The sequence below is a fragment of the Leptosomus discolor genome, chromosome 2 (genome assembly GCF_034619465.1).
Source record: "Leptosomus discolor isolate bLepDis1 chromosome 2, bLepDis1.hap2, whole genome shotgun sequence".
NCBI lineage: Eukaryota > Metazoa > Chordata > Aves > Leptosomiformes > Leptosomidae > Leptosomus > Leptosomus discolor.
The window spans coordinates 87,302,478-87,328,949 of NC_141392.1; the positions used below are offsets into that span (position 1 = coordinate 87,302,478).

A 26,472-nucleotide genomic window follows, 5' to 3' on the forward strand; every position below is an offset into this window, starting at 1 on the left:
AGGTCACATCTCCAGGAGACTGCACATGATGCCTCCTCAAAAACCTGAGCTTCATTTCCATTATACAGAAGAGTTCCTGTTGCTGTCTTGAACAATTGATCAAACTGTACACAAAGTAAGCTTACTCTTTTCACCCTCTACTTTATTAAAAATATTCTTCTGGCCTTTCTGATGTTGATTGTGCACCTCTGAGCTCCCACTTGATAAATTCTATGTAAACTCAGAAAAAACTGTAACATGGCATTTTAAAAAGAAGAGTTTATGCCATCAGCTTTATAACAGCATCGTAGCAGCTGCTGTATTAGCGTACATCCCGTAACAATCCTCCGAGCTTCTGCTTCAGAATCCATATGACCTTGAACTTCTTCTGATTGTTACTGTAGATGTTTCACTAAGCTGTCCTACCAAGAACCTAAGTCATTACTTGGCATCATTACAGTATGTATTATTTCTTCTAATACACACTTGTGAAGACTGACTTCAGTCTGCCACAGCACCACATTTACTTTGCTTCTTTAAAAATCCATCTGTCTTTTCTTGTGAAAACAACTTTGCTGCTGGCAGTGTTTTGGTAGTGTTCCAGAAAGTACACTAGGCTGCTCTGCATCTCAAGTAACCAACTCATTTACTTGCATGACACTGCTTACTCTGGAACAGTCATATGAACTGCGAGTTCAGTCCCTGCTACGGCACTAGATTTGGTCATGATTATCTGTTGTGTGGTCTGGAAAACATTACCTGTACATTAGCATCATAGAATTACTTAGGTTGGAAAAGATCCTTAAGATCATCAAGTGTAACTGTTAACCTCTCACTGCCAAGCCCACAGCTAAACCATGTCCCTAAGCACCACATCTACACGTCTTTCAAATACCTCCAGGGATGGCGACTCCACCACTTCCCTGGGCAGCCTGGTCCAATGCTTGACAACTCTTTCAGCAAAGACATTTTTCCGAATATCCAATCTGAACCTCCTCTGGCACAAATAGAGGCAGTTTCCCCTTGTCCTATTGCTTGTTACTTGGGAGAAGAGACCGACCCTCACCTCACTACCACCTGCTCTCAGGTAGTTGTAGAGAACGATAAGGTCTCCCCTCAGCCTCCTCTTCCCCAGACTAAACAATCCCAGCTCCCTCAGCCGTTCCTCACCAGACCTGCTCTCCAGGCCCTTCACCAGCTTCCTTGCCCTTCTCTGGACACGCTCCAGCACCTCAATGTCCTTCTTGCAGTGAGGGGCCCAAAACTGCACACGGGATTCGAGGTGCGGCCTCACCAGTGCCGAGTACAGGGGCACTATCCCCTCCCTGCTCCTGCTGGCCACACTATTTCTGATACAGGCCAGGATGCTGTTGGCCTTCTTGGCCACCTGGGCACACTGCCGGCTCATGTTCAGTCGGCTGTCGACCAGCACCCCCAGGTCCTTTTCTGCTGGGCAGCTCTCCAACCACTCCTCCCCAAGCCTGTAGCATTGCACAAGCCAAAATGACCATATTACAGCCCTGCACTTGGGCTTTTTGTTTCTAACCTGGATCCTGGTAGTGCAACTGGAATTCCTCACCTTACAGGAAGGGAATGTTTCCGAAAGCCCTTGACGAGATGTATCCTAAGAACATCTGCAAGGCCAGTGTTGCCAGCAGGGGTCAAAACTGGGATACCTTGCAATACTAAAACAAAAAAAGCTCCAAAGTTCACCTTCCTAAAAATGAAGGACAGTTCCTGCAGTACTTTTGCCAGCTTTTCATGTTGTGAGAAGCCTGAAAGGATGTCATCACCAGACAACAGATGGTGCTGCCACAATTGCAGCACAGTTTATGATGGACGTACAAAAGCCAAGACTGCTCCGCAACAAAGTACCTGGAGGCCAAATCCTCTTCACTCTTCAACACCTCAGATACCAGAGAACTGGGAAAACCCCAACACAAGCACATGGCCTGCTGACAGAATGTAACGGGTCTGCGTGGCAAGGTTTTGGTAGTGGGGGGGGTTACAGGGGTGGCTTCTGTATGAAGTTGCTAGAAGTTTCCCCTGTGTCAGATATAGCCAATGCCAGCCGGCTTTAAGACGGACCCGCCGCTGGCCAAGGCCGAGCCAATCAGCGACAGCGTTTTTCGCCTCTGTGATAACGTATGTAAGAGAGTGAAAAAGTCGTTGGGCAGCAGCAAGTGCAGCGAGTGAGAGGAGTGAGAATAGGTGAGAGAAACGTCCTGCAGACACCAAGGTCAGTGAATAAGGAGGGGGAGGAGATGCTCCAGGCGCCGGAGCAGCGATTCCCCTGCGGCCTGTGGTGAAGACCATGGTGAGGCAGGCTGTGCCCCTGCAGCCCATGGGCGGTGGAGCAGACAAAGTAAGTGGGTAGCATTGATCACCCAACGAGCTCAACTGGGAAAACCCAACTGTCCAGGGATCCTGGAAGAAATCATGGACTGGCCAGAAGGCAGAGATTTTGGAGCACTGCCTGAGGAGACAGCTCGTGCCCAAGAAGCACCACCATATAATGAGTTATCAGAAGATGAAAGGCATTATGCTTTGTTTACGGATGGATCCTGTCATGTGGTAGGAAACCGTCGGAAGCGGAAAGCTGCTGTGTGGAATCCCACACAACAAGTCATTGAGGCTGCTGAAGGAAAAGGCAAGTCAAGTCAGTTTGCAGAATTAAAAGCTATCCAACTAGGCCTGGAGATTGTGGAGAGAGACAAGTGGCCAGTACTCTATACTGATTCCTGGATGGTGGCTAATGCCCTATGGGGTTGGTTACAGCAGTGGAAAAAGACTAATTGGCAGCGCAGAGGTAAACCCATCTGGGCCGCCGCACTATGGCAGGACATTGCTGCCCGGGTAGAAAACATGACTCTAAAGGTACATCATGTAGATGCTCACATGCCCAAAAGCTGTGCCACAGAAGAACATCAAAACAATGAATAGGTAGACAAGGCTGCCAAAATCAAAGTAGCTCAGGTGGACCTGGACTGGGAGCGTAAGGGTGAGCTATTTGTAGCTTGACGGGCCCATGAAACATCTGGACATCTAGGAAGAGATGCAACATACAGATGGGCTCGTGATCGAGGGGGGGACCTGACCATGGAGGCCATTACACAGGTCACTCATGAATGCGAAACATGCGCTGCAATCAAGCGAGCCACACGAGTAAAATCTCCCTGGAATAGAGGGCGGTGGCTGGGTTTTGGATATCGTGAAGCCTGGCAAATTGACTATATTGGAACACTGCCACGAACACGTCAAGGCAAGCGCTACATACTCACCATGGTGGAAGCAACTACCAGTTGGCTAGAAACATACCCTGTAAATCATGCCACTGCCCGAAACACCATCTTAGGCCTCGAAAGACAAATTTTGTGGCGACATGGCACCCTAGAAAGAATTGAATCAGACAATGGAACACATTTCCGAAATAACCTAATAAACACCTGGGCGAAGAAACATGGCATTATGTGGGTGTATCACATCCCCTATCATCCACAAGCTTCTGTAAAGATTGAACAATATAATGGACTGTTAAAGATGATGTTGAAAGCATTGGGCCATGGGGCATGGAAGCACTAGGACGTAAATTTAGCAGAAGCTACTTGGCTAGTTAATACCAGAGGATCCGCTAACCATCCTGGTTGTGCCCAAACAAAACCTCTGCATACTGTGGGAGGAGATAAAGTCCCCGTAGTGCATACAAGAAAGCGGCTGGGAAAGGCGGTGTGGGTTGTTCCTCCCATGGGAAAAGGCAAACCCATTCATGGGATTGTCTTTGCTGAGGGCCCTGGGTGTACTTGGTGGGTAATGCGGAAGGGTGGGGAGACCTGATGTGTGCCCCAAGGAGACTTAACCTTTGCCGAGAAGTAATTTGTATGTTGCAGGAAAGTAATGTAGCAGGAGTGACCTGGAGTGACAAAGAGAGAGTTTTGCAAGGAACCAGAAGAGCGTAGCGATGACCAAAATCAACCTGGCGCTGGTGCCCAACGATTGAACATACTGCTTCTCCTGTCCTGAACACTCGTCTTGACAGATGGGACACAAGTTGTAGACCTGGGAAAAAAAAAGACTATCTGTCTGCTAAAGGACAAGGGATAGTAGTTAATGAGAATGTTAAATCTCTATGTTGGGGATAAAGATGGTTTAAGTATGTAGCATCAGTTGCTAAGTTGCAAGAAGGATGCACATTAAATTATGTGGTATCTGAGCACGACAAGTGGTATGGAATAAGGGGTGGATAGTGTAATGGGTCTGCCTGAGATCCAGCCCTCACCGTGCTGTGCAGTGGTAGCTGGATAACACACCAGTGTTTTGACTGCTGCTGAGTAGGGCTCACACAGGACCAAGGCTGTTTCCCCGACATTTCCCCCGTAGGCTGGGGGTGGGTAAAAACTTGGGAGGGGATATAGCCAGGACAGCCGACCCAGACTGTCCAAAGGGATATTCCATACCACATGACGTCTGCTCAGCAATACAAGCTGGGGAAAACAGGAAGAAGGAGGGGGACACCCATTTCGCGTTTGTTGTCTGGAGCAACCGCTACGCGTACCAGAGCCCTACTTCCCAGGAAGTGGCTGGACATCGCCCGCTGATGGGAAGTAGAGAATAAGATATTTTGTTTTGCTTTTGCTTCCGCACGCAGCTTTTGCTTCATTAAACTGTATTTATCTGACCCACATGCCTGTTGTTATATTCTCTCTCCACTGTCCAGCTGAGGGGGTGAGAGTGATAGAGTGGCTTTGGTGGGTACCTGGTATCTGGCCAGGACCAAACCACCACAGTCATTTTGGCGCCCAACGTGGGGCACGAAGAATATAAGATAAGGATAATAACTGGGAGAATGACGGGCAAAACATGGATGTAACAATGTTAGAAAGCAAAATGATTATGGAAAATTTATGTTGTAATTGTGGTGAAGGGCCAAGAGGTGGATTGTGTCCACCTTCGTTTGGTGATGTGATGAAGTTAATTTAATTTTGGTGTGGGGAATTTTTTTCTTCTGTTGCTGTTGAGTGAAGTTTCTGTGATAAATGTAGATTTTAATGAGAATTCTTAAATACGTGATTCACGGAGGCGAGGGGTGGAATGTAACAGGTCTGCGTGGCAAGGTTTTGGTAGTGGGGGGGTTACAGGGGTGGCTTCTGTATGAAGCTGCTAGAAGTTTCCCCTATGTCAGGTACAGCCAATGCCAGCCGGCTTTAAGACGGACCCGCCGCTGGCCAAGGCCGAGCCAATCAGCGACAGCGTTTTTCACCTCTGTGATAACGTATTTAAGAGTGAAAAAGTCGTTGGGCAGCAGCAAGTGCAGCGAGTGAGAGGAGTGAGAATGTGAGAGAAACGTCCTGCAGACACCAAGGTCAGTGCAGAAGGAGGAGGAGGAGATGCTCCAGGCGCTGGAGCAGCGATTCCCCTGCGGCCTGTGGTGAAGACCATGGTGAGGCAGGCTGTGCCCCTGCAGCCCATGGGCGGTGGAGCAGATGACTGCCTACACCCCGTGGAGGGCCCCAATGCTGGAGTAGGTGGATACCTGAAGGAAGCTGTGACCCCGTGGGAAGCCTGCACCGGAGCAGGCTCCTGGCAGGACCTGTGGCCCATGGAGAGAGAGAAGCCCACGCTGGAGCAGGTTTGCTGCTAGTGATCCCGTGAGGGGGGCTCACGCTGGAGCAGTCGGTTCCTGAAGGACGGCACACCATGAAGGAGACCCACGCTGGAGCAGTTCATGAAGAACTGAACCCATGGGAAGACTCACGCTGGAGAAGTCGGAAGACTTTCTCCTGTGAGGGGGACCCCACATTGGAGCAGGGGAAACGTGTGAGGAGTCCTCCCCCTGAGGAGGAAGAAGCGGCAGAAAACAACAGTGTGATGAACTGACCCCAATCCCCATTCCCTGTTTTCCCCCCTGTGCCGCTGGGGGGGAGGAGGGAGAAAAATCGGGATCAAAGTTAAGCCTGGGAAAGGAGGGAGGGGTGGGGGGAAGGTGTTTTAAGATTTGGTTTTATTTCTCATTACTCCTCTCTGAGTTAATGGGCAATAAATTACATTTTCCTTTAGTTGAGTCTGTTTTGCCCATGACGGTAAATGCCGAGTGATCTCCCTGTCCTTATCGCAACCCCACAAGCCTGTTATTTTTTTTTTTCTCTCCTCTCTCCTGTCCAGTTAAGGAGGTGGAGTGATAGAGTGGCTTTGGTGGGCACCTGGCATTTTGGCCAGGGTCAACCCACCACACAGATCATCAGGTACCAGTACCCTGGCAAAAACTTTGGAGAACATCCTGCTAGGCTCCCTTAGCTATTACCAGAACCCCTAGAATAAAAGCCCAAACCAGCAAGACATGCACTTCCCAGGTATTCTATCATGGATCAGGTTTACTACACCAGGGTCTGAAAATATGTAAGAAATAAAATCATGACTGGATAAAGCCCTCACCTCCCTGATATGACCTCATAGATGATGCCACTGTGAGCAGGAGTCCAGACTAGAGACTTTCTAAGGTCCCTTCCAACCTGAATTATCACACAATTTTATATGTAAGAACAATCATCACCTCCAAGTTTGCCAATGGTGGGATAAAAGTAATTCAAAACACAGTAGAAAAAATACCAACGATACCCCAGAAGCTGGATAAAGAAAATTCTATGTATAGCAGCAAAAGTAACTGCAGGTAATCTGCCCTTGGGCAAATCAAACTCTAAGGCAAGGCCCGTATCAATTTGTCAATGTAGGATGAACTGTCTTTCATGTGGAGGAGGAAGAAGGGAAGAAAGTATTTGGCAAACTCCTAGCAGCCTCAAAGAAAATAGGGGCAGAAGATTTAGAACAGGAAAGAATGATGATTTTCCAGATGGCAATGGCTTCCAAGAGGTTAAGGGACGCTTTCACTATGATGGGCTGTGCCTGCTGCTCTGGGAGAAATCCTTGCAGAGTGCTAGGAGAAAACCCAGCACTTCAACCTCAAAATCCTGCAGCCACTGTTGGTGATGCGGAAGCATTGTCTCAAAGGCCTTGACAATATTGTGCCAAAGAAAAAAGATCCAAGTAAAGTCTTCCAGAAGTAGCTACAGAATGTCACCTTCCCTATACTCCTCTGTGTAGCAGACAAAGCAGTTTCTGGAGCAGCTGCCAACATCACTGCAAATGCTGATAGTTAACCCATCAAGCTGAAGCAGTGGCAGGAAGATACCAAATATACCTCCACAGACTTCTGTGTGTTCTGTATAACCAGCACCGCGATGTAGCGCCCTGCTTTGCACAGCCTGGCTAGTTATGGTTTGAAAAGGGTGCTGACTAGTCAAAGGGAGCTGAATCATGGAATAGTAGGAACAGAATTAGAGGAATTTATGAGTTTAGCCCAAGGGTCCGGATTGTAAGCTACATCCAGCTGGCTTCAACTGTACTTCCCAAAACAAACTTTGGGAAAAAAATTCTCATAATGTCCAGAGCCCAACAGTAGGCAGAGGAATATGGAATACTTGCCCAGAATCCTTGACACTGAATAGAGGAGGAAATCCCTGCTGTATGGAAGCAATTATTCATACTATAATGCAAGCCAGCTGGCTATAGGGGCAGAACAACAGCATGTCATCTAACACACAACAATTAGGAGGCCACAGTTCAGTACAAAATTAACTCCGATCCCCACCAGACAACCCCATTGACACTGCCCACACTAATTCAATAGACTATGCTAGCAGCTGTGTCATTCATTATTTGACATCCATGCAGTTGTATTCACATAAATCCACTGTGAATCCTGGGCTGCTATGAACTCTGCAATACTGGAGGTCAAGAGCAGCCTAAAATACTCAGAGTTGGCAAGCACATAACTGAATTCAAGGTAGAAAACAGCAGCATGCCAGGAATTAATAAAAAGAACAATTAGTAAGAAGAGAAGGTTAGAAGCAGCAGCTTGAAGCATCAAAAGCATCAAAAGCATGTAGTTCTGTGGTTAGAAGTAATGTGTAATTGATGGATTCATTATTACTATTTTATATTCTGGACAGGGATTTCAGTCTCAGTCAATATTTCTGGCCTTTTTGTTGCTTCAACTAATTGCCCTTTTAAGCATGTAAAAAAAGATCTCCAGAAACAAAGCAGCAAGCAGCGCTGTTATAAATGCAAAACACTGCTTCAGCATGAGGTGCAAGACTCACCTCTGTTTCCCATTTGATCTGATTCCACAAGGACTGACAAGTAACAAACCGCAACTCAGCATCCTCTGAATCATCATTTCTTCTTCCGAAATCATAAGCTAGAAAGACAGAATGCAAAGGCAAGCAGAAATAAGATTATTAAAACAGAACTGGCTTCCATCTCAAGCCCCAAATGAGCTAAAGGCTAAATCAGAGCAAACAGTCTTTATTATTAAAACAAAATCTAAAAAAAAATTTCCCTTGCTTCAGAAGGTTTTGTGGGTCTCTTTCACTTATTAAACATTCAGTCCTCCTTCACTATTACAGTCAGATATGAACCACAAAGGCTTGCAAGAATAGATATATGAAAATCCTTTCTGTTTCCCAGGGAAGATGCAGCTAACACCAATTTCCTGAAAATAATAAGGTATACTGGGAAAGGACTGTCAGGTTACACAAAATACAGATTTATTTATTTATTTAAAATACAGTTAACCAACACAACTACGCCAGCAAAACTCTTAAGCGCAAACCAGGCCTGCATTTCTGGCTCACTTCTAAATCGCATCTCACTTCTAGAGACGCTCTTTACGAAAAAGAAAAGAAGAATCAGATCCTTTCTGGTAAAACAGTGTCTTGGCATATTTTCTGAATACATTTGGCTTCCCAGGTGCTGCTCTGCCTCACAGATGTGAGCACAGAAGCTCTCCCCCAGCTTCCAGCTGGAAGAAGGAAAGACAGAGCTGGGAGTGAAATGGGAGACTGAACAGAAACTAATATAACTGAGTGAGATTTTTCTCGTTGTTTTTCCTTCCGCATTCACACAGTCTACATCTCCCTTAAAAAAAAAAAAAGGGGGGGGGGGGGGGGGGGGGGGGAAAGAGCAGCACAGGCTTGGAACCATCCTTCTACTCTCAGCATACATTTAGCAGGCATGTTGTAGCTTTAAGGCTTCACTAACACCACCTGGAAGAACACAAAGACTGAAGGTTAAGTAAACAGCCTGTTAACTGTTTCTATGAGGCAACATTAAAGATAACAATTGATTTTTTCTAAACATATGCATATAAAAAATTTAATTTGCTAGCCATTAATGTTCATTTGGTGGCCATTCAACGGAGCATCAGCAGTGGTCTGATCTCTAGAAAAGAACCAGTTGATGAGCACATTCAATCTCCCAAAGCATTAAAAACACCCCAAACTGCTCTGTCAATGATGAACAAGAGGCATCCCTCATCCTCCATCTTCATTGTCTCCCCTAAACTATCCCTAAGAAAAATCACTTAAAATGCATAACCCACTCTGATTACACAGGTCTCAGGCTTTTAGTTAATAAAATCCAGCCACCACATTATTGGTAATACACCAAGGCATAATATTCTTTTTATACTACCAAACCTCAAAACTATAGGTGCAAAGGAGCACAGAAAGCCTTTTGTGGGGTGCAACAGTATTATCAACTGTTGACACCACAAAGTTTCACAACTGAAACTTCGTACTTGACTGGTCTGGGCTTCCAAACTAGAGGATGCACATCAAAGCACTGTTCTTTAGAACACTGTTCTAACCAACTGCTGTGAGCAGCCAATCTAGCTCACTTCTGCCTCTCTTATAGGGGTAGTTCAGTCAAATTCATTTTTATGTCTCAAATCATTTGCTAACTAAAACAACAAGTTTAGTAGGATTTATCCAAGCATTACTAATCTTGCAAAAACGAAAATATAACATGCAGTAAGGGGTAAAATTTCAATGTGGTTTACATGCATAGGTCTTGGTTGTTGGTTTATTTATCTTGCAATGACTTGGAATGACAGACTGGATTCTGTTCCCCTGCTTCTCATTCCCTGAGCTACAGATGTGCCAACTCTCATGGAAAAAATAACTTGGGATTAATTTTAAAGCAGGTGTTGCAGTAAGTCAGTCTGGTAATGAATGAGCCTGTAGCGACCTCCACAAAAATCTGGCCTTGTTACTTTCCCCTCCACTTTTTGTATACAAGTTGTCACACCTTTTGACACCTCTGATGCTGCCAAAAAAAGTTTAACCTGAGAATAAGAACAGTAGGTTTCCTAACTGAGTCTCAAACAACAACTATTTAAGCATCATTATTTGTGGCTCCAACAAAAGTCGGTCCTGTTCAGTCTTCCTTAAATGACAAGAGGCCTGTATACACAGCGTACAGGCTGGAGAAAATATGTAACAAATACTAGTGGACAGAGGCCCTGGGATCTTCACAAATGGCTTTTCTTTCTTCTTTTCCTCAAGAAACCTAGGCAAACTAACCAGAATATGATGACACTTATAAATAGGATATAATTTCTCACTCCCATAGCTTAAAAGTGGCTCATTCAGACTCTTCAGAGAAATAGTTTGTCAGTCAGTAAACAATTTACAGTAGCATGGAATGGAGTTCTTTTGTAAAAAACAATGTGCAAAGACAAAGATAGCTATACAATCTCCATTGGTGGAGATAAAAAAACAAACCAACACATTCATATTGGCCAATAATTTGCTAGGGATCCTCAAAAGAAACGAGTTTTCAGCAATATCAACAGCTTACACAGCTATGACAGAATTCAATCAGATCTGGTGAGCCTTCCATGATTAATCCTTCTCAAGCATAGAAACATACATCAAAATGCACTAACCTGTATCCTGAGACACCCTTCTCTTCTTGGAAGTTGGTTTAAAAACAAAGCAGCCCTAGAGAATAGCAAAAAAAAAAAAAAACCAACTTCAATATAAGCATCAATCTGACTGGCTCCTGAGGCCACTTTATTCTCCTTTAATTTCAGTGCTCCATTAAGCCAACAATTTGAACAGAATTGCCAGTACCTTAAGGATATCAATTTGCATGTTGTCCCTTTATATTCCTGTTTCAAGCTGGAAAACTAGCAGAAGCAGTATCCCAGCATATATGTGAGGAACTTTTTCATTTTCCCATTACATTCTTCAATTCAAACATCAACTAGAACAGCAGCAGATTCTTTAAACATCTCAACCACTAACAGGTCTAGAATTAAGAGGAAACAATTCCCTGGGGACACATCAGTACAGTTTCAGTTAAAAACAAAACCAAAGAAAGCAAGAGGCTAGGATGCATAGAAAAGGCAACCCAGAATAATGCAATGAGTACAAAGTTACTTATAAAAGCCAATGACACACCCTAGGTACAGAGGATATGGGCATACCAACTCAAAAAAGTAAAGATGGTGCAAAAAGTAATGATGGCTCGAAGTAGAATGACAAATTGTTTGGAAAAGGTTCAGATAAATAAAAACCCTGGCTCCAAGGAAGCCCTCCAGATAGCATTCATCTCCCTGTTAGATCCATTTCATCACAAAGGAGGAACAAAAAAACCACAAGTATCAAGCTTTGAATTCTTTCCATAAAAAGTCTGAAATCTTTTCACTCATCTTCTCAAAGAAAAATTCATCTCTTTTGAAGAGTTACAATGATTTCCTATATATCAAAAATCATATGCGTTCTCCAGCTCTCACTGTGAGGTTCTCGTGCTACAGCACATGGGAAGGAAACACACGTGTTCAAGATATAGACTGATTCAGGCCTGTACTTCTCAATGGAGATGCTCATACAAGCAAAGATTACTGAACTCAACCTAGGATAGTTCAGTTACTAGCATACCAACGATCTCGTGAAAATAAAACTCCAGAGGAATGTTCAGTTTTGATCACAGGCACTAGGCTGTTGAGTGACTTTGGACATGTTATTTCCTTTCTTATACGAATAAGAAATTGCAGTAAACACTGGTAACAATATTGGCCTCCTCTGAAAAACAGCCTTATGAATCGGAGATGCCTTCAGATACCTTCCATTTTACCATCTAAACTGGCTGGACAAAAGTGATAACTCTACAGATCCTAAACACTCTGGAACAATTCCACTACAAAGAGCCTTATTTATGCTCCAATACACACAACGTGTCAGAACAGAAATTCATGAGAGCACAACTGGAATTGGCCAAAATAACTATAGATTATATATATAAAAAAGAAACAATATCTGCTTAATCAAATCAAACACAAATACGATTTAATGCTTTACAAGCACTGGCTTTCCCTACACCACTGAATGTAGCAGAGACCAGAATACAACATGGTAAAGAAGTATTACATGTAAGACACAGGAGGCAAGGGGGGGGAGGGGAAACGCACTTCCCTACTTAAAAGCAACAGGCATTTTTGAACGGGAAATCCACCTGGTTTGAATGAAGTTTTAACTTTGTTTGGAAGCACTTCCCTTCACTCCGGAAGGTAATAATCTGCACAGTGACTTCTACACCAAAGGAACCAGCCACGAATCACAACTCAGTGAAAAACAATACAAAGGACAGGGGTCTTCCAATAACAAAACGCACCCTTCTTGCTGAGAACCAGTGCTATTGTTCACCACACGATCAAATACGACAGGAAATAAGTTAAATGCTTCAATACAACATTTTAAGTCTCGCTACATATTCACAGTCTGATGAATGCACTGTCCCTACTGCCAACCTCTGACTGCAGGCCAGATAAAAGCTTCCAGCTCAGAAATATCAAGGTAATAATAGATACTTAACATTACACGTGACTTTATTTTTATTTCTCCTTTAAATTAGCCTTGGGGGAAGACGCAATGAGTGTTTCAAAGTGGCAGCAAGCGATGCCGACGGACTTTAGCTGGCAGTGACCAAACGCACAGCCACAACACCGCTGCTCAGTTCTAGGTGAGGTTTACTTTCAAGGACGAGCTTTTCGTGTGCCAGCAGGGCAGCGGAGCAAGGCAGGAGGGCTGACACTGTTGTGGGAAGAAAAAGCGCCTTGGGTAACGCGGGCACGAGCGGGCATCGGGGGGCGGCTGCAGAGCGGCGAGACTTGATGCGGTAAGGGAAGGGAACGGGCAGCGGAGAGGGCCCCTGGGAGTCGCCTGGGCGCAGGGGATGAGGGAAACGGCAGCGGGCGAAGGCGGGCGGAGGAGCAGCCGGCAGAGGAGCAGCCGCAGGGCGCGGCGGGGCAATCCCGCGGGTCAGCTCCCCCGCAGCCGCACCGCTTGCTCCCCTCACGGGGCCCGCCAGGGATCGCTCAGCTCGGGCGAAGCCGCCTTCCCGTTGAGGCGGGGAAGCAGCCAGCGCTTTGGGCACGTCGGCCCCGCCCAGCCGCCCGCTCCGCTGCCTCGGCAGGGCGGGAGCGAAACGCGGCGGCCATCCCCCCAGAGCGGCGGTTGGAGAACATCCCCCGCCCCCCCTCACCTTGGAGACGGAGCACGTACTCATGTCGCCCCTGTAGCGCCCCAGGCCCGAGCGGTACCGGACGAACCGTCCCGCCGCCGCCGGAGGGGGGGGAGGGGCCGCGCAGGCCGGCGCCGATCCCGCGGCGCACGCGCACTCCGGGAACTCCGCCGCGCCGCCTGCTTGTCCGTGAAACGATCCGGCCCGACGGGCCCGCCTCGCCGCTCTCCCCCTTCCCTTGCGCAGTGGGACAGCCCTCTCTGCCTCTGCGCACCTCCTCCGCGCAACCGGGGACCAATGGGGCTCTTTCTCCCCGCCTCCCACCCCCGTCCTAAGAATGGTACGACCCAGCCCGCCCTTGGGCGGGCGGAAAGGAGAGGTGGGGGGGAAGGGGCGGCTGCGACCTTCCGCCCGGCGGTGCAGCCATGGCAGCCTGTTCCTTTCGGAGGAGCATCGCTTCTCAGGTACCCCGCTCCCTCCCGCAGCTTGCACGGAGGAGGGGCGCGCCATAACCGAGATGTACCCTTAGCGCCCTTACCCGCACCCCCCCCCCCCACAGTGGGTCCGACCTGCTGCCGAGGGGCTCGGCGCGGGCTTCCCTGCCCCGCCCCTCCCTGGCTCTCCTTGGCGGGAGCGCTGAGGGGCGGTGGCCCCTCACGGCGCCGCGCCTCGCCGGGCCGGGGCGGCAGTCCGTGTCCCCCTCCCCGCAGGCTTAAAGCCCCTGAGCAGTTGGCCAGAGGCCAGCCGTTCGTAGCTTGTTAGGGAGGCCCCCGCTCACTAGGTGCGGGGTTAAGTCGAGTGAGGTGTAGCGACTAGATAGGTCGGTAAAGGCATGCGAGGGTCTGGTGGGATCCTTCGCGGGGGCGGGGTGGGGGGGAAGTCCTCAGCAGCTACACATGGTGTTTTGCTTACTTTTTCTAAGTCCCCCTTAAGATTTCTTGGGTTTGTATTGCATATTTTTTTTTTGTATTGCTTATAACAGTCAATAAGTATTTGCTGTTTTACCTGGGTTGAAATTTGCTTTCAGAGGTAGATGATACATCCCCGGCGGGTATTTAAACAGGGATCTTTTTTTTTTGCTTAGGCCACTTTGTTCTTTATTTCAAATACAGCTTTCAAAGGCTTTGGATCTGCCACCAGAACGTTTAATAAAGTCCATATCTGCAGTTCCTGTCTCCAAAAAACGGTAGTGTTTACATTTTATCCTACAACGTTATGTCATGTTTTATTATCTTCTGTTGTGCTTATTATTGCAAGAGCATAACAGGACTTCAGGGAAAAAGAAATACAGAAAAAAACAAACCTAAACTAATACACCAATCCAATTATAAGAAGATACCTAAATGTAATTAAATGTCTGTGTTTTTTCAAGCAAGCTCAAAAGAAATATAATTGCTTAAAAAGCTGTTCAAATTACAGGTAGTGCTTGAATGGCAAACGTTTCAGCATTAGTGACCTGAATGTGAAGCTGCTTAGAACCAACATGAAGTTATCATGGGATTTTTTTTTTCAATGTCCTGCTCGAGAGTTGTAATGATATTAGTAAATTACATTTATTCATGAGCATAATTTTTGTTGATTCTAAAATCGCGTTCTCACCATATCTGCTTTCTCATTGTATTAGAGCAAAGGTAATCTTTGGCCTTCTATTGCAGCTCTCTACACATAGTGAACTTTCAGGTGTCTATAACAGGGTTATGCTTGGCAATTAGACTTGTCATTTGCAGAGTCAGCTTGGAGCTGCTCAATCTACCCATCATTTCAACAGGTTTTTTCCCTAATTTTCGTATGTTCTTTTTTTCAGGCGTGTTGCTGATTTCCAGCTTTCCGTTGCTTCTGTAACAGAAGGCAGCCCTAGTGACTGCTTAGCACAAGACCTTAATCTTCAAGCTCAGAAGCTAGCTGAAAGGGTATGCTGATACGTTAACCATATTTATGCAGTAACAAATTTACAGACTAGAGTGTAACAAGCATCATAAGGTAAATGGGATTCTTTCTCCAAGTATCTGTTTGGGACAGAGTAGTTTAATGACTACACCTAGTGTAATTGTACACAGACTCTTCACAGGGAATTGGAGAAACAGTTGTGAAATTATTGTTTTAAAATAGTTTGAGAGTAAATAATATTTGAAGTTAGGAAGGTATCTAAAGGGTATGCCATGGTCTGCACTGTTGCCCAAAACTTGAGGAAGAAATTGAGTATGCGGTGATTTGGAAAACGAACGGCTGCAAAATCCAGCATTAGAATGACAATGGATAAATTTAGCCTGTGGGACAAACAGGCCAGACTTCCAAATCCCAAACTGCTTGAAACTGAGTTTTTGTAGAACAGCGTATTTTTTTAAGGTGTATTAGTGGGGGAAATGGCAGTAGCTGAGGTGTTAAGACTAACTACAGCATAAAAAAGAAGCAGCAACAAGAAAAACAAGGTCTACAGAAGAGACACAAACCTTGAAGAAAGGCAAGGAAATAAAGATTTGTAGAACTTGGCATGCATAAAGTTGAAAAGAAGTGGGATAAGAAAGGTGATGCTAAGGTTTGAGGGATCTTTGGAGCTGAAAATAAACCTTTACAATCTAAAAATGTGTTGCTGATGCCGAGGAGTGTAAACTAGGAAATTGTGGCAAAGTTAGTTGCGAAGAGGAGCTAGATCGAATAGTGGAAGTGCAAACGATTCTTCATCTGCATCAGAAAGAGCAAGCTTGAGAAGGAATCAGTTGGATTGATTAGTAGTTAAGAAGGACAAATAAAACTAGTTGTAATACTATTGAGAAGCTAAACTATTTCTCCATGTCAGTCTTCACTACTGAGATGAAGAGATCCATATCTTGGACCCTTCTCGTAACAGATGAATATTCTGACTGAGGTGAAAGATGAACTAATGGTGCACAAATGTACAACCAAAAGTTCAGAAACAACTTAAAGATGATCTAGAACCATAAAATAATTCAGGTTGGAAAGGACCTCAGGAAGTTATCTGCTCCTATCTCCTCCTCAGTGCAGGTTGTTGAGGGCTTTTGGATGAGGTTGTGATGAAGTGTTCTGCTTTTGTGTGAATTTTGGTTTTGCTAACATTTAAATTAGGGGTTGTGAAACTATGTGAAACTTTGGGTTGTGGAACTCTGCATGGCCTGTTTGCCGATGAGAGAGGAATGTAGGGAAACTGCAGGAACCGAGGAACAGCAGGAGCAACCTCAAAGCTCTCTATGTATACCAGATAGACAATAAGGAGACAAAGCTCCAGATATTAAGGAGACAAAGCTATCTACAGATGCCAGATGTTAAGGAGGTGCCAAGGAAACCTCTACAGGACTGATTGTTACGATTGCAGAACAAACAGGAGGTTGCATCAGAAAAGGGGCCCTGGCTTGTGCTTGAGAAGGAGTATTCGGCTAGAGGACGTTGTGAGGAAGACTACGGACAACTTGTAGAGACCCTTGAAAGACCACAGACCCATTTAGTTCTGCTTGATAGAGCATGCGCAAGGGAGAAGGCACCTATATAAAACATTTCTGGGAAAACATTAGAATAACACTGCCTTTTCGAGGAAAGACGATGAATGTATCATGAGAAAGGTCTATAAAGGCTGTAACCATGTCACCAAAAAGCATGCGCACCTTTGCAAAATGATTCGCGTGTGCACCCAGCGCTGTAATAAAAGAATGCCTCGCTTTCTAGTACCTACAAACTGGTCTTAGAGGGTTATTGATCCATTATGTCAGTAACAGTTGCTGAGGACTTTTGAAATCCTGTCAGGTTTTGAAAGCCTCCAGGGATCTGACCATCTCTCTGGGCAATCTGTTCCAATGACCGTAATGTCACGGTAACAATTTTTTTCCTCTTACCTAGTTTGTCATTTTAAAAACAGCTGCTGTTCCCAGTGTTTAGAAAGCTGCGAATTGTCTCTCTCCTTTATTGCTTGTGGCTTCTTAAATAAACCTGGGACACAGCCCTACATCTTTACATGGAAGAGCAGTTCTAACAGTGAAGAAAAACAGACCATCAGTATAAGCCCCAAAATGGAATAGACCATGCTGGTTAGGCAAAGGAAAAAACCTTCCATTAATCTCTTAGAATGGGTTTCGTTGGGTAGTGAATAAAGGAGATGCATTTAGTGTGATTTGTTTAGACAGGTCATGTCATCCACAAAGAATGTAAGCAGTGTAGAAATTAGAAAAATATGACCACATATCAAAAACTATCAGAGAGTCAGAAAAATGTAGGCAATTACCAGTTTTTGTCATGATAAACAGTTGGTGGAGTGCCTCAAGGTTTAACAGTGTGTTCTGAGTCACTTCTGAGGAAATAGGTTGCAATCTTTGAATACAGATATTTAGGTTAGACAGAAGGGGTGGAAATTTTTCTCATTGACTAAAATAGCCTAAATAATAAGGCAACGTGATATTACATGAAATATAATGTTCTCTGGTGTGCTGAGAACTGTGTGTCAGAAAGGTCAGAACTGTCTTCTTTCCGTGGGCTTTTGATTTCATCTGTCTGTTTGGTTCTTGTCTCATCTTTGGACCGTTAGTTCTTTGCAGAGGGGATGTTGTGTTGTGGGGCTTTTATGCCTCTGCGCAGCATAGTGGCGTTCTGGTCCAAGCCTTGGGCATGGGGAGATCTGATTACTAAAGAACCACAGGGCACCTGGAGGAGAGGTTGTTAAAGCTATGGAGAGGCCAGATGAGCCCTCATATTAAAGAGAGATAAAAAAGTTTGAGATGACAAATGACAGATTATGTAGAAAATGTTTAGCAGAACAAATGTTGCAGAGGAAGTTCAGTGGGAATTTCTGTTTTCTCTCTGCCCCATAAAGGTGCCTTAAAAGGATCTTTTGTAGAATGATATGGTGGGAACTTCAGAGTCAATACAAGAAATATTTTTTCATGTAGCTTGTGAATAAACATTGGAATTTGTTGTTATTGGAGCTTGTGAAGGTTAAAGAACTTCAAGGGTAACTATGATTTCATCTCCTGGTTTGGTTAGTGTCTAAGCTGGAGACCTAGCATGGAGGTAGAATTTCTTCTTCATGCTGATGAGCTTCAGTAGGAATGTATAGCTTTCCTCTCTCAAAGATATTAACCAAGTGATAAAGTGATTGTGTCATCTTTTATATGCTTTCCATCCCTCTTTTTTTTTTTTTTTTTTTATTTGTTTAAGACTATTTGTTGGCTATGAAAGACAGCTAGTTTAATAAGACACTCTGAAACCTGACAGGTTGAGATCCAAAACTCTCAGCCTGTGAAGAGACCAACATTTGTGTAAAGAGGAGGTTGACATTGGTGGTTGGGTGCCCAAATATTCCTTATGGTTTTAGAATTTTCAAATCACGTGCCTTATGGAAACTGTAAATGAAATTTTAAATAAATTGGCCTTTAACATCTTTAAAGTCAGAAACTTCAAGAAACAGCAGTCCAAAACTTACATCTCAGGTTTTGTCATAGAACAGTTTGGGTTGGAACGGACCTTAAAGATCATCTAGTTCCAACCTTCCACCAGACCAGGTTGCTCCAAGCCCCATCCAGCCTGGCCTTGAACACTGCCAGGGAGGGGGCAGCCACAGCTTCTCTGGGCAACCTGTGCCAGTGCCTCACCATCCTCACAGTAAAGAACTTCTTCCTTATATCTAGTCTAGATCTGCCCCCTTTTAGTTTAAAACCATGACTCCTTGTCCTTTTGCAACAGGTCCTGCTAAAAAGATTGCCCCCAGCTTTCCCGTAGGCCCCCTTTAGGTACTGGCAGGCTGCAATAAGGTCTCCCCAGAGCCTTCTCTACTCCAAGCTGAACAGCCCCAACTCTCTCAGCCTGTCCTCATAGGGGAGGTGCTCCAGCCCCCTGATCATCTTCATGGCCCTCCTCTGGACCCACTCAAGCAGGTCCATGCCTTTCTTGTGCTGGGGGCTGCGTGTTTTCTTTGACATTGATATTGATTTTTTTTTTTTTTCTAAAGTGCTGTCAGGCACTGTGTGGTTGTCAAATGTCTCTCAGCTTTTGTGTGTACAAATAGATCAACTACTGCTCCCAGTCAAAATAAAACACAGGCTGTACACATGCAGGGACTGAAGTAAAACATATGTGTGACATTTCAGGCTGAGTTACATTCAGAGCTATTAAGCATGGGTTGGAAATAATAAAATAATCCCTTTTCCAACAGGGTTGATCAAATGATCTATTTGTGATTGCTTCAAACTAATAAATAACATTTAATGTTACTACTGGATTAAATTAATATTTGTAATGGATTGAATTACAATTTTCCAATTTATCTGTTTTCATGTAGAGTTTCTGTTTTGTTTTGTTCTTTTAGCTAAAATGCGATGCTGTAGTGAGTGAAATCAGCACTGGTCCAGGGACAGTGAACTTTACAGTAAACAAGGAATTATTAGCGAAGGTGAGTACTATATTTCAGGTGCATTAAAATAAAAATAAATTCCTCAGTATAAAACTACAGAATACTTACTGTTGTCTTAGAAAGATATTTTCTATGTAAAACTGTATTTCGTAAGTTCTCCTCAAGGATTCCCATTGCTGATTTGTTACGTAGGCCTAGAATTTGGAATGAGGCTTAAAAAAGTTTATCCTTATGAGGAAAGAGTGTATCCTGTATTCACTGTTAATCATAACTCCTCTTTTTCCTCTCTCTGCTTTAAAAGGCAGGCTTGGCATCTGCTTTGAGTGCACAACTCAAAAAGTTTTGATCTTGCATGTAAAGAACCTTGTTTAAAATAGAGAAGGATGATAAAAAGATGCCCAAAATAAAAGTATTTGACAGCAGATCTATCATTACATACTTTGCTAAAAAAAAGAAGGGGGGGGGGGGGGGGGGCGGGGAGATGTATTCCTTAAAGTTCAATATGTCCAATGCCTGACTGAAATGGAAAGCTTCAATTGTTAAACCATCTTGATGAGAACATAGCAGCTGACTATTGTAGTTTCAGTGGTAAATCTTATTCATGATCAGGATTTCACAACGTGCTTTATCTGTAGGGATTCTAGTCCATTTGATGATTCAAGCAAAACTGTGTCTGGCCTAGCAGGGTTTTCCTGGAAAAAATGTGGAATTAGGGCAAGTAATTTTGCATTATGTCACCGAGGAGAGAGGAGAACATAAAACCTAGCTGTGACTTTCACTGATAAGGGGAATAGGTCTATGGGTAAATTTGATGATTTGTGTGACTAGCTTACCTTCTTAGGTGCCATAATAAGAACAGAATTAACATTTTTTTTCTACAGGCACTGTTCCTTTTTTTTAAATTTATTTTTATTTATTCAATATCTATTGCAGAATAATTTTAAGGTGATTTTTAGAGGGTGAGGGGAAAGAAAGAAAGGTTTTCACTGAATGGAGTGAGAACTTTCATTCACGACATTAAAGGCCTCTGTTATCTTCGGGAAGTTTGTCCATTGCGTACAGCTGCACATAGTAGCTTTTGCGATGTATTGGCATTTGTGTGACACACTGAAGTACGTAGGGTCTGTACAGGGACTGAGCTTGCTGTAACGAATGCCTTACTGATAATATAGTCAGCATAGGATTCCTCTTCCCACAAACTGTGCTCAAGCTGTAGAGGAAATATTTTAAGGCCTTTAGCACAGTCTCTGTGCTTTCAAAGTAGATACATTTTTTTGTAGGGACAATTCAGAGCGTCCTTACAGGCTTGCAGGCAGAGGCAGGGAAGAAGGGGTGTTTGGACACATCAGGACTGAATAGTTGGATTTCTTTGTCACTAAAGGAGTAAAAAGCAGGCTGGCTTTTGGTCCCTAGAAAAACCTAGCAGTTTTAGTAGAAAGTGAATGTATTATTTTTTCCTCTTCCTGTTACGGACCTAAGAGACTTGGTAGTTCTGAAGAGGCTTAAATTCTTGCAGAAGTCTCCTGGTTTTCTGCTTCCCCATTGTCTGTACATGCTCTCTACCACTGGGAAAGGAAAGGAATAGGAGGCAGATGCTATTCCTAAAAAGGATTAATGAAGAAATACGGTGGCCAGTGATGTAAAGTAACTGGAAAAAGATAGAAACATTAATCTGCCTAGTTCTAGGATGAACAATGAAAGCAGTTTAAATTTTACTACTGAAATAGGAAATAGCTAAGCCTCTTTTGTCTGTGTCACTTAAACCACTGTTTGATGTTTAAATGTGGTGTTAGAGTTATGAATGACCAAACATTCCATGAGCTGTTGTTGCAGTCTACCTGCTGTGAACTGATGGAGAGGATTTTGTAGTAGTGGTGTTGGCTCTTAAATTGGCTTTGGTGACAATCATGGAGACTAGAACTCCTTTACTTCTGTGTGGGATTTCCTGAAGCGAAAGAAACATATTCATGTGCTATTCAAGTGACCTGCATATGCGTGGTAATGCTCGTGCAGTCAGAGCTCATGGGATTTCTTGCAGGCCCTCAGTCACAAGGAGTGTGTGGGAGGTCTGATGTGTCCCAGAGGGTTGGACCTACATGATATGGCTGTGCTGTGCCCACCGTGTGTCCCCTGTATTTTCACCTTGATGAAAACCTTGGATGTAGCACAGGACTGATAGGAATTTCAGAAAAATGGCCAAACACCTCAAAGTGTGCCTAGATAAGATGTATTCATGGGAAAAGGACACTTTTGAGGAAGCCCAGAGGTATGTTATGTAGCTGTTTTTATTAATTGAAAAAAAAAAAAAAAGCCTGTTGAGAACGTTTGGCTTCACAATGAGGTAGATTCCCTAGTCGAGTTTACTGCTCATGAGCTCTCCTACTTTTTCATCCAAATCTATGGTCTAGTTCTGCAAGGTACTCTTTTTATTTTAAAATGTCTTACCTGAATTAGAAGAGGTGAGGGTCCTGGTTAGAACCCTATTTACGTGAGAACTCTTCCATTTTACATGAGGTCACTGTTCTGCCCACATTCTTGGACTTAATTTTCTTTCCTACCCTCAGAGAGATTTCCTGATCACACTTTCTGGTGTTGAAATGTATTTTCATTTTCTTTTTTTATCTTCCTTGTTTAGACTGTGTTACAGCAGGTGTTGAAAGATGGCTCAAAGTATGGAGTAAAAAGTGAACTATTCTCTACAGTGCCTAGACAAAAGGCAGTGATTGAGTTCAGGTAAGTGCCTGTGATGAGCCCTTTGAGAAAATTGCCTTGTCTGCTGATTGATATTTTGCTGATTTATGTTCATTGCTGTAATGTACGATGCCTGTGAAGTTAAACCATATTTACAGTATTATGTTCATCTGTATTCATTTCTCTGATGTATTTGCCAAGTAGAATATATGTTATATTTAGGGAATTGAGGCTTTTTCCCAGAATATATCTTTGATACTTAGAGTTCACACCTCACACTGCCCCACTAAGAATATTCTCATTTAGCATTCAGTTTTTAAATAGGCTTCTTTTATTCTGTTATCAAGAAACATGACCTGAATTTTCAGCCACTAACCCATTTCTTCTTTCACCTTAATACCTTCCTCTGACTTGCTAAAGCAGCCAGGTATTTGTCTTGCTAAATCTTCTCAATTGCTGGACCCAAAACTTCTGTCCAGTGCAATTTTGTTTACGGTCACCTGCTCATGGAAGGAAAAGGGGCTGACTTGGATGTGTTTATGTATAGATATTTTGTTCACTTACACTCCCTCTGCAGGCTACCATAGCCAGGGAAAGTAAGCAATTGGCTTTTATTTGGAGGGTGAGTTTTCATAGCTCAACTTCCATTCTGTTATCAGGGGAAAACAGTGGTGGGTACAGGTGGGTTTTTTTGGCGGGGGTTTGGGGGGGGCATTGCTGGTAGAAGGTGATATGAGTTTAGTTACTGATTCTCATACACAAGGTCCCCTGTCCTGATATCAGATTAATCTCTAATAAAGGTATGAGGAGAATGATGCATATATCAAAAACATGTAAGAAGTGAGAAGTCCTTTGTCACTAGTATACTTGAGTTTTGGGGGGGGCGTTCTTTGTTGTGGGGTTGTTTGTGGTTTCTTTTTCCCAGTCACGCTGGCTGTTAACTGATACTGGAGGAAAACCTAGTTGGATAGGAAAATTTGCTGTCTAGAACAGAAGCTAATCAGGGGATTTTAAGGGAAAATTGAAAATGATGTGTTTATTATTTCAGTTGTTCTGCTATTTGCCTGAGTCGAGTTCTTTTGACTTGGTGATCTGGTAGTCTTGTGCATTGAACAAACATTATTTGTGAAAATTTGTTACAGCTCCCCTAATATTGCCAAAAAGTTTCACATAGGACATTTGCGTTCCACAATAGTAGGTAAGTATGCGTTTAACTGCCTCCTAAAAGGGCTGCTTTGTCTTCCTGCTTCACTCGGCAGGGCAGCACTGCTAACCTCTCACTCCTCTAATGTAGTGGCCGTGTCAGGCTCGACTTGCTAATTAAAAACCTTTCGCTCATGATGCAGTGAAGAAAAGAGCGTGGTGTGTTGTTGGCAGATTTATTAAGTCACACGTAATATAGTTTTATGACTGTGAACATTAAATGAAGTAGTTTAAAATCGTTTTACAAAGACACCCAGGGCAGTTTTCATTGAGGTGTTATGAGAGTCCTTTGAATTTTAGATTTCCAATTTGCACTTGACTGCAGAGCAGTCAGATAGTTAATGTCTTGGTGGCTGTCTTGCAAAAAGCTTGCTTTTATATGTTAATTGCTTTATGCCAGTATTACTACACAGTTGCTGTAATTTGTAATGGAATAATTAATAAGTTTATTGTGCAGTACTCTAATAGTGTCTGGAAAATATTCTTTCTCCCTCCTTTTCCTCACAATAAGAACTAGTGGGTTATTAGCAGAAGATCCTATAGCATCTGTGCAGCAAATAATGTATTAGGTTTTAATTATATTTAATGTATCACGTGTAATTATTAATTACATAAATTTAATTATTCTGCCTCTTCATGGACTGATAGTTGAGTGAAATTACATATTTTGGGCTCTTTATGCTCCATTTCTGGACCCTTTGCTATTAAAAAAATACTTTCAAAAACAGTTCTGTAGATCAATGTTTGTCCAATAGTGAGAGAATGAATTGGCTGGAGAGAATGGAATTGAAAGTAATTGCAAGCTGTAATATGTTATAATAAGGGAAAGATTTCTACGACCTTTTACATCAGTAATGTAATTAAAAGCACAGGAAAATAGAGGAAGGGATGTGGGCATTTCTTCTTTGTAATTCTGTGGTTGTAGCTAAGCTCAGGAGAAAGATGAAGTGTTTTTCCAGTGATAACACTTAGAACCAAGACATGCTTCTGTGATACGGTAAGTTTGTAGCCTATCAGACACGTAGTGTAGTTAAGTGCAGAGCTCAGTACTGCTCCAGCAGTATCTAGAGATTCAGGACTTGGTGTTCTCTATTTAATGTCACAGTTAACAGCAGCTTGTGAATTTTGAGTACTTGCTTAACCTGCTGGTATGAGGTTGCTTGACTGTGATGGGAATTACTTATACTGACATATACTTATGAGAATACAAGAAGACTTTTTAAAAAGTGTTTTTCACGTTCATATACTTTGCAGTATGTTCATGCACATACACGTATGTATGTTTTTATCACTGTTGTATGAGACACTTTATGGCACCTTTCAAATGCATGGCCTTTCTTTTCCTGCTCAGGATGCTATTGCTTTTAGTTGTGAAGTGTTGAAACAAATTCTGTGGAGTAGTTAATCTGTTTGCTTTTCCTCTTCATTTTGAACACAGATCATACAAAACCAGAAAATGGTTTTGGTGGGATGAGGGGCTACCTACAGCTGAATAATAATACCAATTTTCTTTCTTTACCAGGAAATTTTATAGCAAATCTCAAAGTTGCACTGGGACATGAAGTAGTAAGAATAAATTACCTTGGTGACTGGGGCATGCAGTTTGGTATGTTTTAGTATTTGTTTCTCATGTTCCCTTTTCTGCTGTATAATATGGCCTAGGTTTACAGCTTCAGTTTTTGCAGGCCCATTGGATTCACTCTGGGCTCTTAAAGAGTAATATTGTGTTTCCATGCATGTAATCTGTAGCTAATCTCCTTAAAATGTGAACAAAACAATCCAGACTGACTCATCAGCAGTATGACCTATACTACTGTACAAGCAATAACAGGAGGAAATTTACCCAACAGTCCCTCTGCCCCTCAGTAGCTCCTCTCTCAGATTACGTATGTGTAATTTGGGGTTTATTTTTAAAGGGCAGTATAAATATTTTCTGAGTGTGCTTGTTATACATTTGGACCTCTCATAGCTGAACACACTTCTGTTGCTGCCTCCAGACAAAATGCACACGTATTACCAGAGCTGTTGCATGTCTGCTGTGATAGTATCACAGTCTTCCTTATTCAGATTTTGCACGTTGTAACAGCTGGAGAAGAGTAAGCTTGCTAACTTACCTGTGCCACACCTGTACACACAACAATAGAATAATTGTTACAAAATGTGTATTTTATATTTGGTTAACTTGTGTGTGCGTGTTGTGGTGTTTTCATCTGTGGGGTTTTTTTTGTTCCTTCTGGAAACTAGTTAATTATTCATAGAGCATAATTAACTTCCACAGCAACGGCATTTTGGCAGGGTGAGGCCCAGAGAAGTTGTGTCTTAAAGATACTCCGACGCTTCCTCCCAAATATTCAGTTTCCCTTTAAAATGTAGCAAAAGAGAGGTGTGTGGGTGAAGAATGTGCAAGGGAATAGGCCCTAGAAGACTATCCTTCTTGCATGCGTGTGCGTTTGCATGCAGACACGTACACACTCCTACCTCTTCTGAAATGTCCGTCAGATAAGTGAGGACTGAAAAATCCTCTCACGTGCAGCCTGTTGTGGCCTGATATTTATTCCCTAACCAGAGATTGTTTATATCCAATTGCTGGATCTGTAAATATCTCTTTTATATGGCAGTTGACCTAACCATAGGATTCACAGCTTTATTGATTTCTATTGTTAATCTTACATTTTAAATTGATCCACATTCTCCTCTCCTTTTCTAATTTCCTCCCAAAAGCTGTTTTCGACGTATTTGAGGCATTTAAAAAAGGCAGTCATGCCCACTTCCTCATTCTTGAAAGCTAGTACACCTGTGAAAACTATGAAACTCCCCCACATCTTTTGCAGTAGGTTCTCAAAACAGTGTCCATGTATTTATTTTTAAATGGCGAACACACAGTGCAA

General features: G+C 43.3%; 2 protein-coding genes across 3 annotated transcripts in view; one reads left to right on the plus strand and one right to left on the minus strand.

Moving 5' to 3' along the window:
- Positions 1-13,383, minus strand: part of ORC3 (origin recognition complex subunit 3) — a 42,311-nt gene extending 28,928 nt beyond the window's left edge. The window contains exons 1-3 of the mRNA XM_086482463.1: positions 13,360-13,383; positions 10,760-10,814; positions 8,133-8,230 (exon numbers count right to left, since the gene is read on the minus strand). Of these exons, the coding sequence (XP_086338589.1) occupies positions 8,133-8,230; positions 10,760-10,814; positions 13,360-13,383 (177 nt within the window). The remainder of the gene's footprint in view (positions 1-8,132; positions 8,231-10,759; positions 10,815-13,359) is intronic.
- A 360-nt stretch (positions 13,384-13,743) lies between these two features.
- RARS2 (arginyl-tRNA synthetase 2, mitochondrial) overlaps positions 13,744-26,472 on the plus strand; it is a 40,100-nt gene continuing 27,371 nt past the window's right edge. The window contains exons 1-7 of one of the 2 annotated variants that reach the window (XM_086461390.1): positions 13,744-13,802; positions 14,451-14,524; positions 15,143-15,248; positions 19,646-19,729; positions 22,326-22,423; positions 23,500-23,579; positions 25,107-25,190. In XM_086461390.1, the coding sequence (XP_086317516.1) occupies positions 13,764-13,802; positions 14,451-14,524; positions 15,143-15,248; positions 19,646-19,729; positions 22,326-22,423; positions 23,500-23,579; positions 25,107-25,190 (565 nt within the window). In that variant the 5' untranslated portion in view covers positions 13,744-13,763. The remainder of the gene's footprint in view (positions 13,803-14,450; positions 14,525-15,142; positions 15,249-19,645; positions 19,730-22,325; positions 22,424-23,499; positions 23,580-25,106; positions 25,191-26,472) is intronic. The other variant, XM_086461391.1, reaches the window with a different exon arrangement.